The 13,589-nt window shown below is 39.5% G+C and overlaps 1 protein-coding gene across 3 annotated transcripts in view; it reads right to left on the minus strand.

Moving 5' to 3' along the window:
• kcnq5a (potassium voltage-gated channel, KQT-like subfamily, member 5a) overlaps window positions 1-13,589 on the minus strand; it is a 105,231-nt gene that overhangs the window by 28,330 nt on the left and 63,312 nt on the right. For all 3 annotated transcript variants that reach the window (XM_037783046.1, XM_037783045.1, XM_037783044.1), the window contains exons 2-5: window positions 5,138-5,228; window positions 3,438-3,564; window positions 1,689-1,864; window positions 71-196 (exon numbers count right to left, since the gene is read on the minus strand). In XM_037783046.1, coding sequence (XP_037638974.1) covers window positions 71-196; window positions 1,689-1,864; window positions 3,438-3,564; window positions 5,138-5,228 — 520 coding nt within the window. The remainder of the gene's footprint in view (window positions 1-70; window positions 197-1,688; window positions 1,865-3,437; window positions 3,565-5,137; window positions 5,229-13,589) is intronic.

Below are 13,589 nucleotides of genomic sequence, written 5' to 3' on the forward strand. Positions count from 1 at the left end.
GACTTTCAAAATACCTTCAGAGCAGTTACCACCAGCACAGTCGGGTTTTGGTGAGTATGAATTTGCTTACCGTGCCCCACCACAGAGCGTCGGCGTAGGTGGCGAAGTCCTTGTTGAATTCTTTCTCCACCAGATAAACCAAGAAGGAGGAGAAGATCAGCACCAGGAACCCGATGTACCAGGCCGTCACCAGCTCCTACAAGACACACAAACATAAAGCTTTATACAGTTTGAAAGATAAAGGTCACGTATTGGGTACTCTGTTCTAGAAATTAATCTGCAACTTTTGGGGATAAAGTCACAGATTTTCCTCTCAGTTGTCATATAATACATCCTAATTATTTTTTTTGCATCTTACTTAGTTACTTCATTTACAGTAACAGGGGAAACGCACCTTAATTATTTGTGATGTAAAAGTGACAAATCACATGAAGGAAGTGTTTGACGCTCACAATTTTAGCATTCATTTCAGCTTTATCCTTCTCCTGTTTGCTGCTGTAACAACATTTTGTTTTTACAATAAAGATGATTCCTTATTGTGATTAAACTTACTCCCTTACTGCAACAATACATGAATGAAGTTAAATATTATTATTATTATTATTATTACACTGTATTTATGTGCTTTATCGATGCATCCAAGGCTTTTGACAGGGTTAATCATGAGAAATGGTTCCTGAAATTGCTTGCCGGAGGTGTTCCAAAGTATATACTCAGAATAGAAGTCTTCTGGTATTCACATCAGACAATGGAGCAATGTTGTATCTGCCCCATTTCATCTGGGGGTATTCTGTCTCCTATTTTGTTCAATGTGTATATGGATGATCTATTGAAACAATTGAATGGGTGTAACACAGGCTGTCTTGTTGGAAACTCTGTTATCAATCATCTTATGTACGCTGATGACCTGGTAGTTTTTAGTCCATATAGTGCTGGGCTGCAGCAATTACTGAAGATGTGCTCGGCAAAGACTACGACATCAAATTTAATGCCAAAAAGAGTAATATCATGATAGTCAGAAGTAGAGAAGATAAGAGATTAGTTCTTCCTGTGTTTCACTTGTGCAATATTCCTCTCATAAAATACCTTGGCCATTTTCTCACTGATGATTGGAATGATGACAGAGATATCTATGGACAGTGCTGTAAACTATATGCTCAGGCAAATATATTGCTTTGCAAGTTCAGTGTGTGTTCTGTAAAAGTAAAGTGTTCATTATTTAGAGCTTTCTGCACGCCTTTGTATACAGCTCATCTTTGGTGCAGCTACAAGAAAGGTGTATGCGGAGGCTAATAGTTGCGTAGAATGAGGTTGTTGCTTCAGGTTCCCAGATGGCATAGTGCCAGTTTGTGTTCTTTGGTGAATCCTTTATGTGAGGCACTTTTTCAGATATTAGATGTATAATTTCATGTGTTGCTTGGATGAGTCAGAGAACAGCATCACAGAGCCTTTAACCAGTCCGAGCAAGAGGTGCACTCGGTACTCATCCAGGCTCAGAAAACACTGGCGAGATAGCCTACATATGAATGTGGTTCTTTTTAATAGAATAATGAATTGCTGTGGTTTTATCTCGTATGTTTTGTTTTGTTTTGTTCTTTTTTTTTTCTTTTCTTTTATTGCTATGGACCCTCCTGTGTGTAAATATCTGAATCAGACTAATTCAGACGAGGAGAAGCAGTGCGTCCTACCTTACTATGTGCATAAACTACAGATCCCAGCAGCTTCCAGGTCCCTCCCCTGCGGTCCATGCGCACCATGCGAAGGATCTGCAGGAAACGGAGGCTACGCAGCGCAGAGGTGGCGAAGATGTTACCCTGGCTACCGGCTGAAACCACGGCAATCGAGGCGATGAGTACGATGATGTCTGGGGAGTAAAAGAGAAAATGAAAAAGGTCACAGAGTGCACAATATTAGCAACAGGAACTGTGGTTGACTCACCTACATTCTGGATCCACCGTCCATCAATCACTCTTAAAACAACTAGTGATTCACTACAAGCCGTTTGTTTCCTTTTCTGTCTCTATTACTCTTCTTCTGTCACTCTGTCCACAACACTAAAATAATACACTTCTTCTTCTCTTGTATTTCCCAGCAGACTGTCTTCCTCTCTGCTGGAGCAACATAAGAAGGACGGAGAACCTCTATCCTCTAAATGTGGATGTGTTTTCATGCTCTACATCCACTGCACACTGAGGAGGAAATGTTTAAAAACAGCACATATCTATATTGAAAAAAAATAACATCATTACGTGAGGATGATCTTTTTAAATTACTCTGTAAAATGTCGTATAAAACTCAGGTTACAGAACAACTTTAACGGGGATATTATGAATAAAAACTGAAAATACATGCTTCTTTAATCTGTATATCTGTATAATATTAAGGAGAAGACAAACTAACAGATATCACAATACAACTTCCCAAGTTGATGATTTACATTAAGACAATTATTTTTTGTATTACAAGTTTTCTGAAAATGGATTTTTAAATATGCAAATGAGGCATTATCTATCTAAAGCCAGGTTCAAAATTATAGTTTCATTTTGTTGACATATTTGAGTCAAAGGTTTTTACAGAGGAGATTTTGGACATCTCTTTTTATCACTCCATGAATCAAAAAATACTGTCAACAGCCATAAATAAAAACGATTTTTGCCATGTTTTTAGGAATATAATGTTGTATAAATCAGGCTATAAATCATATATGAACAAACCCCTCTGTTAAAACCTTCAGAATATAGATAGGAATGAGACTGGGAAGTTTGGTGAATGTAAGTGCTGCTGAAGTGGAGATTTATGGCTCAGAGTTTGAGAGAAAAAAAATATTTTTAGAAAACGGCCTTTAAAGATATGTGTTGTAAAATGTCATACATTTTGCAAGACACTACAGGTGAATATGGTAAAAAAAATAACTAATAGATATCACCATGAAACTTCCCCAGTTGATTACCTAATTTAAGATAAATATTTTTTTGTATAACAAGTTTCTGAAATTGTCATTATCTAATGGTAACTTTTGGTGGATTTAGGAGAAATCTACAGACGCAAATAGACAAAATGTAGTAAAATAAACACCTAAATGTGTATTTTGGGTGTTTTCTTTCCACTAGTCCGAAAGAAGACATGTTATGGAAGCAAAATAGCCCAAAATCTCCAAAATTGACCAGTTGAGAAAAACATTTTTTTGGCCTTAAGCCTAAGATAAGAATGAACAAAACCAAATAACGTGTGGCTTCATTGATAAATTATACAGTTACTGTAGATGGAAACAACAACATGACTTTAAATTTTACATTCCTATTTTAGTTTTTATCTCATGTATTTATTTTTGTGCTCAGACAGCCATCGAGAGAGATCTTTGTATAGATTTTTATATTTTATAAATTTGCTTTGAAGGTACCAGGCTTCACACACAGCTACTGTACACGCAGACCTACCTATGACACAGAACGGTTTCCTGGCGAAGCGGAGGCGTCCCTGCCAGCCTCGGTAGCGGCAGCAGCAACCAGCGCTCCATATCCTGATGATGTACTCCAGACCAAACACTACAATCATCACAAACTCCTGCAGGACACACACACACACACACACACAGAAAACCACATACTTAAACCTTCAAAGGGTCAGTGAGGTTATTGTGTGTTGCTGAGCTTGTTCTTGAAACTACTGCACTACAAAAAACACGTGAAAAACTCTCAATTTGCTGCATTCCTTCAATAACTATTCCAAAGGTCAATATGAGGTTAATATGAAATAAATGACTTGTACTATCATTACTGTACTTGAGTATATCAGTGTGTTTTTAAGTCACTAATGAGACTTCTTTTATGGTAAACATGTTGACATGTTCTGGCAGGAAAAGCAGCGGAGTAACTCATATTATTAATAATGGCTGTGTTCCATTTAGATGTGCCAGTACTGTGGCCCTGTTATAACGCACGCTGGCTCGACTTACTGCGACACTTTAGTGGAACAGAGCCATCGGTACTGTTATTAGTCACACCTGTGCTTTTCCTGCTATGACACTTTAAGATGTCTGCTGTGAGAAAGGCTAATCCATGCTCACCTCGTAATATGAATCATAATAATTCCCTTTAAAGGAATAGTTCGACATTTTGGGAAATGGGCTTAAAGCCCCCCCTCCAGACAGTTTTACTTCCTGTTTTTTTAGTTAACGTTCTTTCTCAAACAGAGAACGGGGGTGTGGTTAATAGTCAGACGTAATTCATTACCATGGCAACCAGATTGCATTGTTTTTCAACCCAGTTTAGATGAGTTGCTGTTCATCAAACCACGACTCTCTTTCTCACTCGCTCCTTTCTTCACCGTCTCCTCCTGGCGAGGCGGCCGTCTGGCTTTTGATTAATTTTCTAGTTAGTCCGATTTGGTTTCCCAGCGCACAAACTAAAGCGGACCAAATAAAAAGAATAATTTGCTGAGGGGCGTGTATGAAGGAGCAAATTTATCTTTTACATCTCAAGAGCTGCCACTTCTATCAAAGTGTTTTCACTTTGCCTCGCCGCATGAATCCCCTCTCCTCCAGTTTATTTCGAATGACTTTATCAACGTCATTATTGTTGCAGACTTTATTTAGCATATTCTGTACATACATCTCTCCGGCCCAGATGTCAAGCAAACATCGGGCTCCTGGAGAAGTCCATTAACATGGACGCTGCTTTTGGAAAGTTGCTGTTGAATTTCTAAAGTGTAGTTTTCCATTACTTTGAGCAACATATACTGAATCATATTCCTCTGTTTTATTGAGGTGGAAACAGAAATTCAGAGACGGATATCTCATAACCTGGACAAATGAAAGGCTACGACTGTAGAGGTGAGTCTTCTCTGTACATAAACAGAGCTTCTACTGGAGCAGGATGTGTTGTGGCTTCCAGTTGTTTTCCCCCTCACCTGCTCCGACTGATGATTTTCTGCTTAATCTCATCTGAGGAGCAAACTGTGAACTTTAATTGAATTGTAACAGCGTGATTTTGATCTTGAGCAGCAAAGGGAGCGATCATTACAGTTCGTTATAGTGCTGAGAATGCACAATCGGCATTTCTGACGCAGACATGAGCATCCCTTTGGCCACACACACACACGCACATATACATACGTTAAAATAAGATTCATTTACTACCAAGATGAGCAGGCAGTGTGCGGAGAACTCCTGGTGAGCCGGGATGGTGGAGAACACAGAGAGAACCAGACATCCAAACACCAGGATGAACCTGTGGAGATAAAACACACATAAATCAGCCGCGCCTAATGAATAAAATCACTAAATAACGAGTTTCGGCTCATTAGCTCAGGTAATGTACAAGTCTGCAGCAACACACACACAGAACTGCTGAAAGTGAACCTGCAAGCTATAAAAATGCCGTGATTATTTCTCCTCTGCCAGGCTACATTAAGCAGGATTTAAACCGTACCAAACATTATTAGGACCAGGCTAAGCACTGTTTAAAGCTCCATCAAGCTTTATTATATCACTGTTACTTATTACCGCGGAGATTCAGCTGATTCACATACGGCATGAATGGACTGAAGTCTAACAACTGGCTGAACAAGCAGTTGACACGGTGCTGCAGGCAATGATGGTGGTGTGTGTGTGTTTGTTTGATTTGTAGTTCAGTTATTCACTTAAAGCTGAAGAAGAAAGATTAATTAGTTTAACCCCCCGGGGTCGACGCTGTCGTATACGACAGAAGAGTACTGTAGTTACTCTTTTTAGAATATCTCTGGAACGCTGCGGTGTAGAGACTAACTTGAACTTGCAGCTGCTCCGTCACCACCGTAACTTTCTAATGAGGATCGATTGTATTCCTTTCAGACGGTTTGTAATCCAGCTTGTAATAAATCCAACAATGAAAGTCTTCTGTGAGATCTTTGTAGAAAAAACGGACAGAAAAACAACAGGACTTCTCTGTGAAAAATGTAAATATCTTTTGATGTGTGTTGGTTAGAACGATATCCCCCCACTGACCCCCCGATTCCCAAGACTGAGGAAAACATTTTTCAAAAGCCCCAAACCTTGTTCCTTATTGTTCAATTTCCGTTTTTATTTTTTCTCTTGTCTTTATGTTAATTTTAATTATTTATACAATCATGTGACAGCAGCGTATATAATCTGATAGCCCATTGTGCATTACAGTGTTGAGATTCTAGATTCATTTTTACATAAAGAGACCACGCAGATCAAAATTAGCAAAAGAAATGGCTTAAACCTCAGAGGGTTAAAGCGGTGATTTGTAAGGTATTACAACTGTCAATCACAAGGTAGCCCTGCCCTAAATCATCCCCTGCTTTATGGTCTATCTGACTCTAAATGGGACCATAATTTACTAAATGAACATCATGCTGTATTGAAGAAGACTTGAAACTAGCGATTGAGACCATAAACTCATGTTTACAATGTTTACTGAAGTAATAAATCAAGTGAGAAGTAGGATCATTTTCTCATAGACTTCTATACAACCACACTTCTTTTTGCAACCAGAGGAGTCGCCCCCTGCTGGCTATTAGAAATAATGCAAGTTTAAGGCACTTCAGCATTGGCTTCATTTTCCAGATCCGGAGGTTGCCGTTAGAGACAACAGTTTGGAACATGTAGTTGTCTGCACAGATGCAGGAGGAGGCCTGACCAAGCAGCCAAACACATGCTGACTTTAAGCATCTTTTTCCTAAATGCATCTGTAAATCTGAAAGTTTTCTGATTGGCTGAAAGGTTAGCCTGATCAGCTGACACATGCAGAGTCTCCCTGCAACAGCTCCAGCGCTGAAATCATTAGCCAACTTGTCTGAGATAACACCTGTTGATATGCTCAGCAGTCAGTCCACACAAGATATATGAACTCCGCTTTGTTCTCGAGGAGTCGCAGCCTTTATCTCCACGGCAGGATATCGCTCAAACTGTACTTTTTACGGTTACATCTGTTTCTTCTCCTGTACCTGCTTTTGTAATACCACCTACACCCGCAAACCCCAATTGCACACACACTCAGTAACACACTGGATGTTTAGTCAAAATCACAGCCTTGAACGGACTACACTGCTTTTGCAAAAAAGTTGATTTTTAAAATTTTTACACTGAGAAAAACTGTCAAACTTTTGACCGTTTATTGTAATTCTTGACTAATAAATAATCTCAATTTAAGGTCCACTTACTTATTTATTCTGGAGATTTGGACCATAATTGAAAAGTTATCTAAACGCAGAGGGTGCATTTTATACCAGGTACTATTAGTGGGGGATCAGTGCTCAGTGTTTTTTGTAAATCTGCTGTCTGTATGACAGTAAAGAGGAAGGAGCCAGTATGAGATGCAGATGGATGTTAGGAACCATCAGTTATAACCTCTGTTATAACTCAGCTGCAGGTGCACACACTATTCACACATGCACATATGCCTCCGTTTTCATATTCCCCGTGGATCCCATGGAAAATAAATGGTGACATCAATCATACAGGAGAGCCAGGAGAGAGAAAAAGACAAAGTGGCGGTGAGGGAGTCCACAGAGAGAAAGGCGAACTGAAGCGGAGAGCTGGGAGATGGAGAAGGGAGGCGAGGAGGAAGGTAGAGACAAAGAGCATAAAAGATGAAGAATAAGACAGAGAGGGGTCTGGAAAGGAGAGGCTGGACTGGAGCACATTTTGAACACAGAGATCTGCAGCGATGAGAAGACAGTAAACATCGGAAAGACAGATGGCATCTTTAGAGAGAACAGCAGGCTCTAGTCAGTGCATATGTTGCCTGGAAGCTGGCCTATGGATTTTTAATTTGTATTTGCTCATTAACCAAATTACCATATGACTTACAAGGGACTGAGCGGTCTCCTTGCGGGCAGCAGAGGAGGGGTATTTAGGGTCAGTCAGGCAGTGAGAAGGGCTCTGATTGGACTTTCTTCTCTGTCAGCGTTATCATAGAAGTTCATTACAAAATACATATTTTCTCACTTTCCTCCATTGTGGTAGTTTCGGCTCGATGTTCCCAGGTTTTGAGATATCAGCTGTGACATTTCTCTACCCCGATGCAGCGGGGGTTGGATTTTGTTTGTGGGGATCATAGCAATGAAAAGCTACATTTAAAAATGTCAACAACAATGTGTATTTCTACACGGGGAGGGAGAAAGTAGCTCCTATGAATGGCAACGACAACTTTAACTCTTTCACAGTGTGTTTTCAGTTCATGAAAGTTAATCGTAACATTTTTGGTCGCCTAAAAAATGTCTTGTTCAGCGTTCTGTTGAACTTAGCTCCACCCTCTCGTGTCACTTCTGGTTGCAAAAAAACAAGATGGCGACGGTCAAAATGCAGAACTTGAGGCTTCAAAACGGCAGTCCACAAACCAATGGGTGACTTCCACTTCTTATATACAGTCTATGGTTAAAAACTAGGGCTGTCAAAGTTAACATGAAAATAACACGTTAACGCAAATTCGTTTTAACGCCACTAATTTCTTTAATGTAACTTGCGATTTTTAGGATTTTATGAAAACTAGAAAACCTAAGGAATTCATTGGTACCAACCTGGTCATGCTTGTCGCAAAGTAGATTAAACAACGCTCCAAACCTATGCTAAATTTTGCCAAGGAAAAACTGTCATTGTCATTTTCAAAGGGGTCCCTTGACCTCTGACCTCAAGATATGTGAATGAAAATGGGTTCTATGGGTACCCACGAGTCTCCCCTTTACAGACATGCCCACTTTATGATAATCACATGCAGTTTGGGGCAACTCATAGTCAAGTCAGCACACTGACAGCTGTTGGGCTTGACTTTGTCATGAGCATATTGTTTTATGCTAAATGCAGAACCTGTGAGGGTTTCTGGACGATATTTGTCATTGTTTTGTGTGGTTAATTGATTTCCAATAATAAATATATACATACATTTGCATAAAGCAGCATATTTGCCCACTCCAATGTTGAGTATTAAAGAGTACATTTTGAACAGATAAAAAATGTGCGGTTAATCACGATTCAATATTTTAATCGCTTGACAACCTTAGTAAAAACATAACAAATGTGCTGGATTATGCGCTGGAATTATTTCAAGGTAAAAAAGGAAAGCTGGCATTGAAAAATGTACTTATGAACATTTGGAGAAATGTTTGTTTGTGTTGTTACCATCTGAGTCCCGTATTTCTGAAAGCAGAACATGATATTTTAGAGGTAATGACAATATAGGCGAGTGCATGATGAAATAGTTCAGGTGAAAACTGTATTGGCAATCAAAACTGGTTTATAAAGTCAATTTAGCAGCAAACAGTTTTTTCAGACTTTCAATTTTCCCGCTGGAAATAACTTTAATATAGTAAAAGCTCAGACAATGTCAGTGTACAAATGAAATCACGCAGAGTGTACAGTATGCACAATTGTGAAATGAAACATCAAGAAAAAGCCAAAAGGTTTTTGCTCAAGGTCTGAGCTTAAAAATAAAACAGATCCTCATGTTTCTGTTCTCTCTATTCACATCACAGAACATCGAGGCCCCGAGTGACCCCAAAAAAAGAGTGAAATCATAAAAAATAAACTGAATACTGTTTGCCTGAATACGGTGAATGAAAAAAAAATAAAGCATTGTTCAGAGACCTTGATGATTACAGCCTCGGGCGAAATTATATGAAATTGAAAAGCAATTTACAGTCAGAAGCTACATGTATAACTTCAAAAACACATATTACTTTTCTTTGATGTCATTCCTACGTCACATTCAAAATGACATCTATTACAGCAGCATGTTTTCCTTTTGAGGGAGCCAGGTAAAATAATCATATGGTAGGGCTGCACAACTGATCGAATATGAATCGCGAACACAATTTTGGCTTCCCACAATTACATGAACATGATCGCCTGAGATATAGACGTTTAAGAAGGAAAGTTCCACTCATAGAAAATGCTGCAGTGTATCAAATCAAACGCTTCCTAAACTAACACCCAGCCACCAGCCGGTGATCGAGATGTTTTGGCTTCACTTTTGGGGATAGATATTATCTATACAACCAATGTGTTTATGATTAAATTAAGAGCATAAAATTGTTTATCTAGCTCTTATTGTTGCTAATTTTGCTCTCAAAGTGCACCAGACTGAAGCATTTAATATCATATTTCAGATTTTCTATGACTACAGCCCTATTCGTACAGGATAAGGTATTTTAATCAAATTTACTGACAATATCCCCCGGATATGATGCCAAGGCTCTGCATAACATCCGCTTATGTCAAAAATATTGTACTATATAATATTTATATTTAACATTATAAATATTGTTGTATTAGGCCGTGGTTACACCGTGGTCTTTTCAATGTTTTTTTTGTGATCGGATGCGCCAGATCACAATTCAGCTGCATATTCAACCCGATCTCATGAGAAGGCATATAAACAACATTTCCATGTCATGATAACGCTTTTTGTGTGTCATTTAACGCCACATCGTTACTGTGAAATAGCCACACTTATGTTTTGGCAACAAAATCACTTCATTAGGTTTAGGAAAAACATCATTGATGGCCTTAAAATAAGTACGTAAAATAAGTCAAATACGTGCGGAAAAACTGAAACAATCTGATGTTCGCTCGCTCGCATCCAGTTAGGAAGAGCTGTAAGAGTTCCCGAACTAGAATAACCTACGAAAAGTATTGAACATTTTCCCTTCTCGCAACTGCATTTCCATGCAAGTGTCTTTAAAGAAATAGTTACACTGTTTGAGGAATACGCTTTTCTGCTGTCTTGCCAAGAGTTTGATGAGATGATCAATATAAATCTCATGTCTGTGCATTAAGTATGGAGCCAGGAAGGAATTAGCTTTGCAGAGAGGCTAGCTGTTTCTACCTGTTTCCAGTCTTTACGCTAAGCTAAGCTAATCATCTCCTGGTTCTAGATCCAAAAGATCCAAAGACATATGAGTGGTATTGATCTGCTCATCCAACTCTGGACAAGAAGGCAAATAAGCCTATATTTTACAAAATATCAAACTATTCCATTAACTTTGACTGTAAATGTAAATGAAATGTGATGGATCATGTATCTCAAGCAGTTGTAGTCTATGTAAGTTACATTTACAAAGTGATTTGGGGGATTTAATGTGTAAAATTGACTGCCTAAAAACTAAATTAGAGAGAAAGGAGAAAGGGTTAACAAAAATTCACAATATGGCAGCTGTTTGGTGATGTTTAGTACCTGTAAACAGCTGTCATATTATTCTACAGTGGCAGCGAGGATGTGACGTGCTTTGGCCGCTCCGCTCTAAATGCCAGTTAATTGTTTTTATTAAATATCTCAGCTGAGTGCTGCCCTGCTGCTCTGTCGTCAAAATGTCAACCCAACATCTGGTAAAGTTGGTGTCTGACGTCCTCAGTGGGCTCTTGACATGTTGCAGGTGTGAGAGTGCCCGCCGCGGTGCAGACGGCAGAGACAAACTGCCTCTGGCGTTATGCTGATGAATGACCTGAGGACCCGCAGACAAAACCATATACAGCCAGAAAACCTGCACGACTTCTCCACAAGCTGACAAAGACGCCTGAGAGGCCCGAGGAGAGGAGGTGAGTATCTGAGTAATCAGGTCCCTGGAGGTTTGCAAGACATGATTTCATGACAAGCATGATGTCTTAGAGATGGAGGAGATGCATCTAGAAACAAGCAGCAGTGGCACAGCACATTGAAAAATGAAAGTTTCCAATTCACAGAATTTTAAATGATGTTCGTTACTGAACTTTGACCAGACATTCATGTTGCACTTAACTGAACTAATCTACCTGCTTTATTTTATTCCAACACAGTAGTCAAGCCGGCCGTCACTCTCATCTCCGTGGTCAACTCGGCCAACGCTACAACTGTAGAGCACCCATATACTGACATTTATGTTAAATGCATTCAAACAGCCCCGATGGAGCTGACCATGGATGTATAAAGAGAACGGAGCTAACGGGAGAGCTAGAGACGGACTTGGAGAAGATAGAGGAAGTATACATGTGGGACTACTACCAGTTTTCAAAATAAGGTGTTAACAAAGGGAACTGTATATACAAAATATATATATATGGAAATAAGATTGATTGAATTATATTCACCAGAGGTATAAAACATTACATGTCCCTTATAAATTAAAAAGAAAATACCACTAATTTGTGAGGGAAATGTCTTTATTCTTTGATTTTTGGGTTGCTAGTCCTGACAATGATTGATATATCTGACTTCAGGACTCTCTGACTACATACATGCTGAAAATAAAACATCTTTACTGTATTAATTTAGATATTTTCCGAAGTGAAAGTCTTTTGCAAGGCATCATGAAGCTCATGAGTTGGTCTGTGTCATGCGAAAGCATGTAGCATACACATGTTAATATGAACAAGTATGTTTATGGTAGGAACAAAAGGGTGCTCTATGTGTTTATATGAAATACGCATCTGAGTGTGTTGTATGTGTGTGTGTGTGTGTGTGTGTGTGTGTGTGTGTGTGATGGATTGGGTACGTGCAAGGTCAGGGTTTTTCCACACAATACAGTCTGGTATCATTATCTATTTCCTTCTTTCTTTCTGTGCCAACCATGCATACCCATTCAATCAAGACGGAGCAGGGAGGGAACGTAAAACAGAGAGCAAAAGAAAAAGAGAAACGGAGAGAGTCGGTGAGGCCGGTCGCTTTGGATAAGAGCATGAGTTAATGCCTCATAATGTGTCAAGGTAACAGAACAAAATAAACAACGGGAGATACAAGAGGAGGGTCATGCAAAGAGACGTCGAGCAGCAGAGACGTCCACAGTGGCGCAAAGAGAAAACGCTGAATCAAAGTGAGTGAACGCTGTAGGAGGACGGAGATCAGCAGGTTCTCCTGGATGAAAGCAGCAGGGCTAGCAGAGGCTGCGATGGGAAGATAATCGAGCTTCGCTATAAATAACGTTGCTCCTTCTAGGAAAGCCCATGTATATCGGTACATCAGAAATAAAACAAGAGAGGGAAAGAAGAAGAGAGAGATTAAGAACCAGATGACAAGCTGGGAGAACAGACCGAGCACAGTCAGACTTTCCTTTCAGTCTCTCTTTGGATCTCACTACGTCATCGTATTGATCGTGTTTTTATTCTAATCGATATATTCTGACTTTACATGGTTGTATGTGCTACTCCCTCTCACATATTCAAACTTACATGGTGTGAGAAGGAGGTTTGAATGAACACACTTGTAGATAAAGAGACGACAAGGAGAGAGGAGGAAAAAGGGGGAGGAGTGGGATGGAGGAGCCAGGACGACTACTTGCCAACAGTCTATTAGTTAATCCCTGTGTTTATCCAGTCAAGTGCAGTATCTTACCTGATGATGGCAGCCATAAAACACACGGTTTTATTTCTAAGCAACTACTTGACCAAACAGAGCCGGGGCCAAGGACGTGGCGCTGCGCAGGCCAGTTTTCTCAGCACACTTATCAAAGGTTTTTCTTCATCAAAAGCAAAGCCGAACTATAATAACAGTCATTTATAATAGTTCTCAAATTCACCTCAGATAGTTCAAGGAACTGGGTCGGCTGGAGGTGGAAGAAATCCAATGTCTCTCTTCAGAGTACCGATACCAGAAATTTAGCAGTCGATACCAATACCA

The sequence above is a fragment of the Sebastes umbrosus genome, chromosome 10, assembly GCF_015220745.1.
Source record: "Sebastes umbrosus isolate fSebUmb1 chromosome 10, fSebUmb1.pri, whole genome shotgun sequence".
In the NCBI taxonomy this organism is placed as follows: Eukaryota; Metazoa; Chordata; class Actinopteri; order Perciformes; family Sebastidae; genus Sebastes; species Sebastes umbrosus.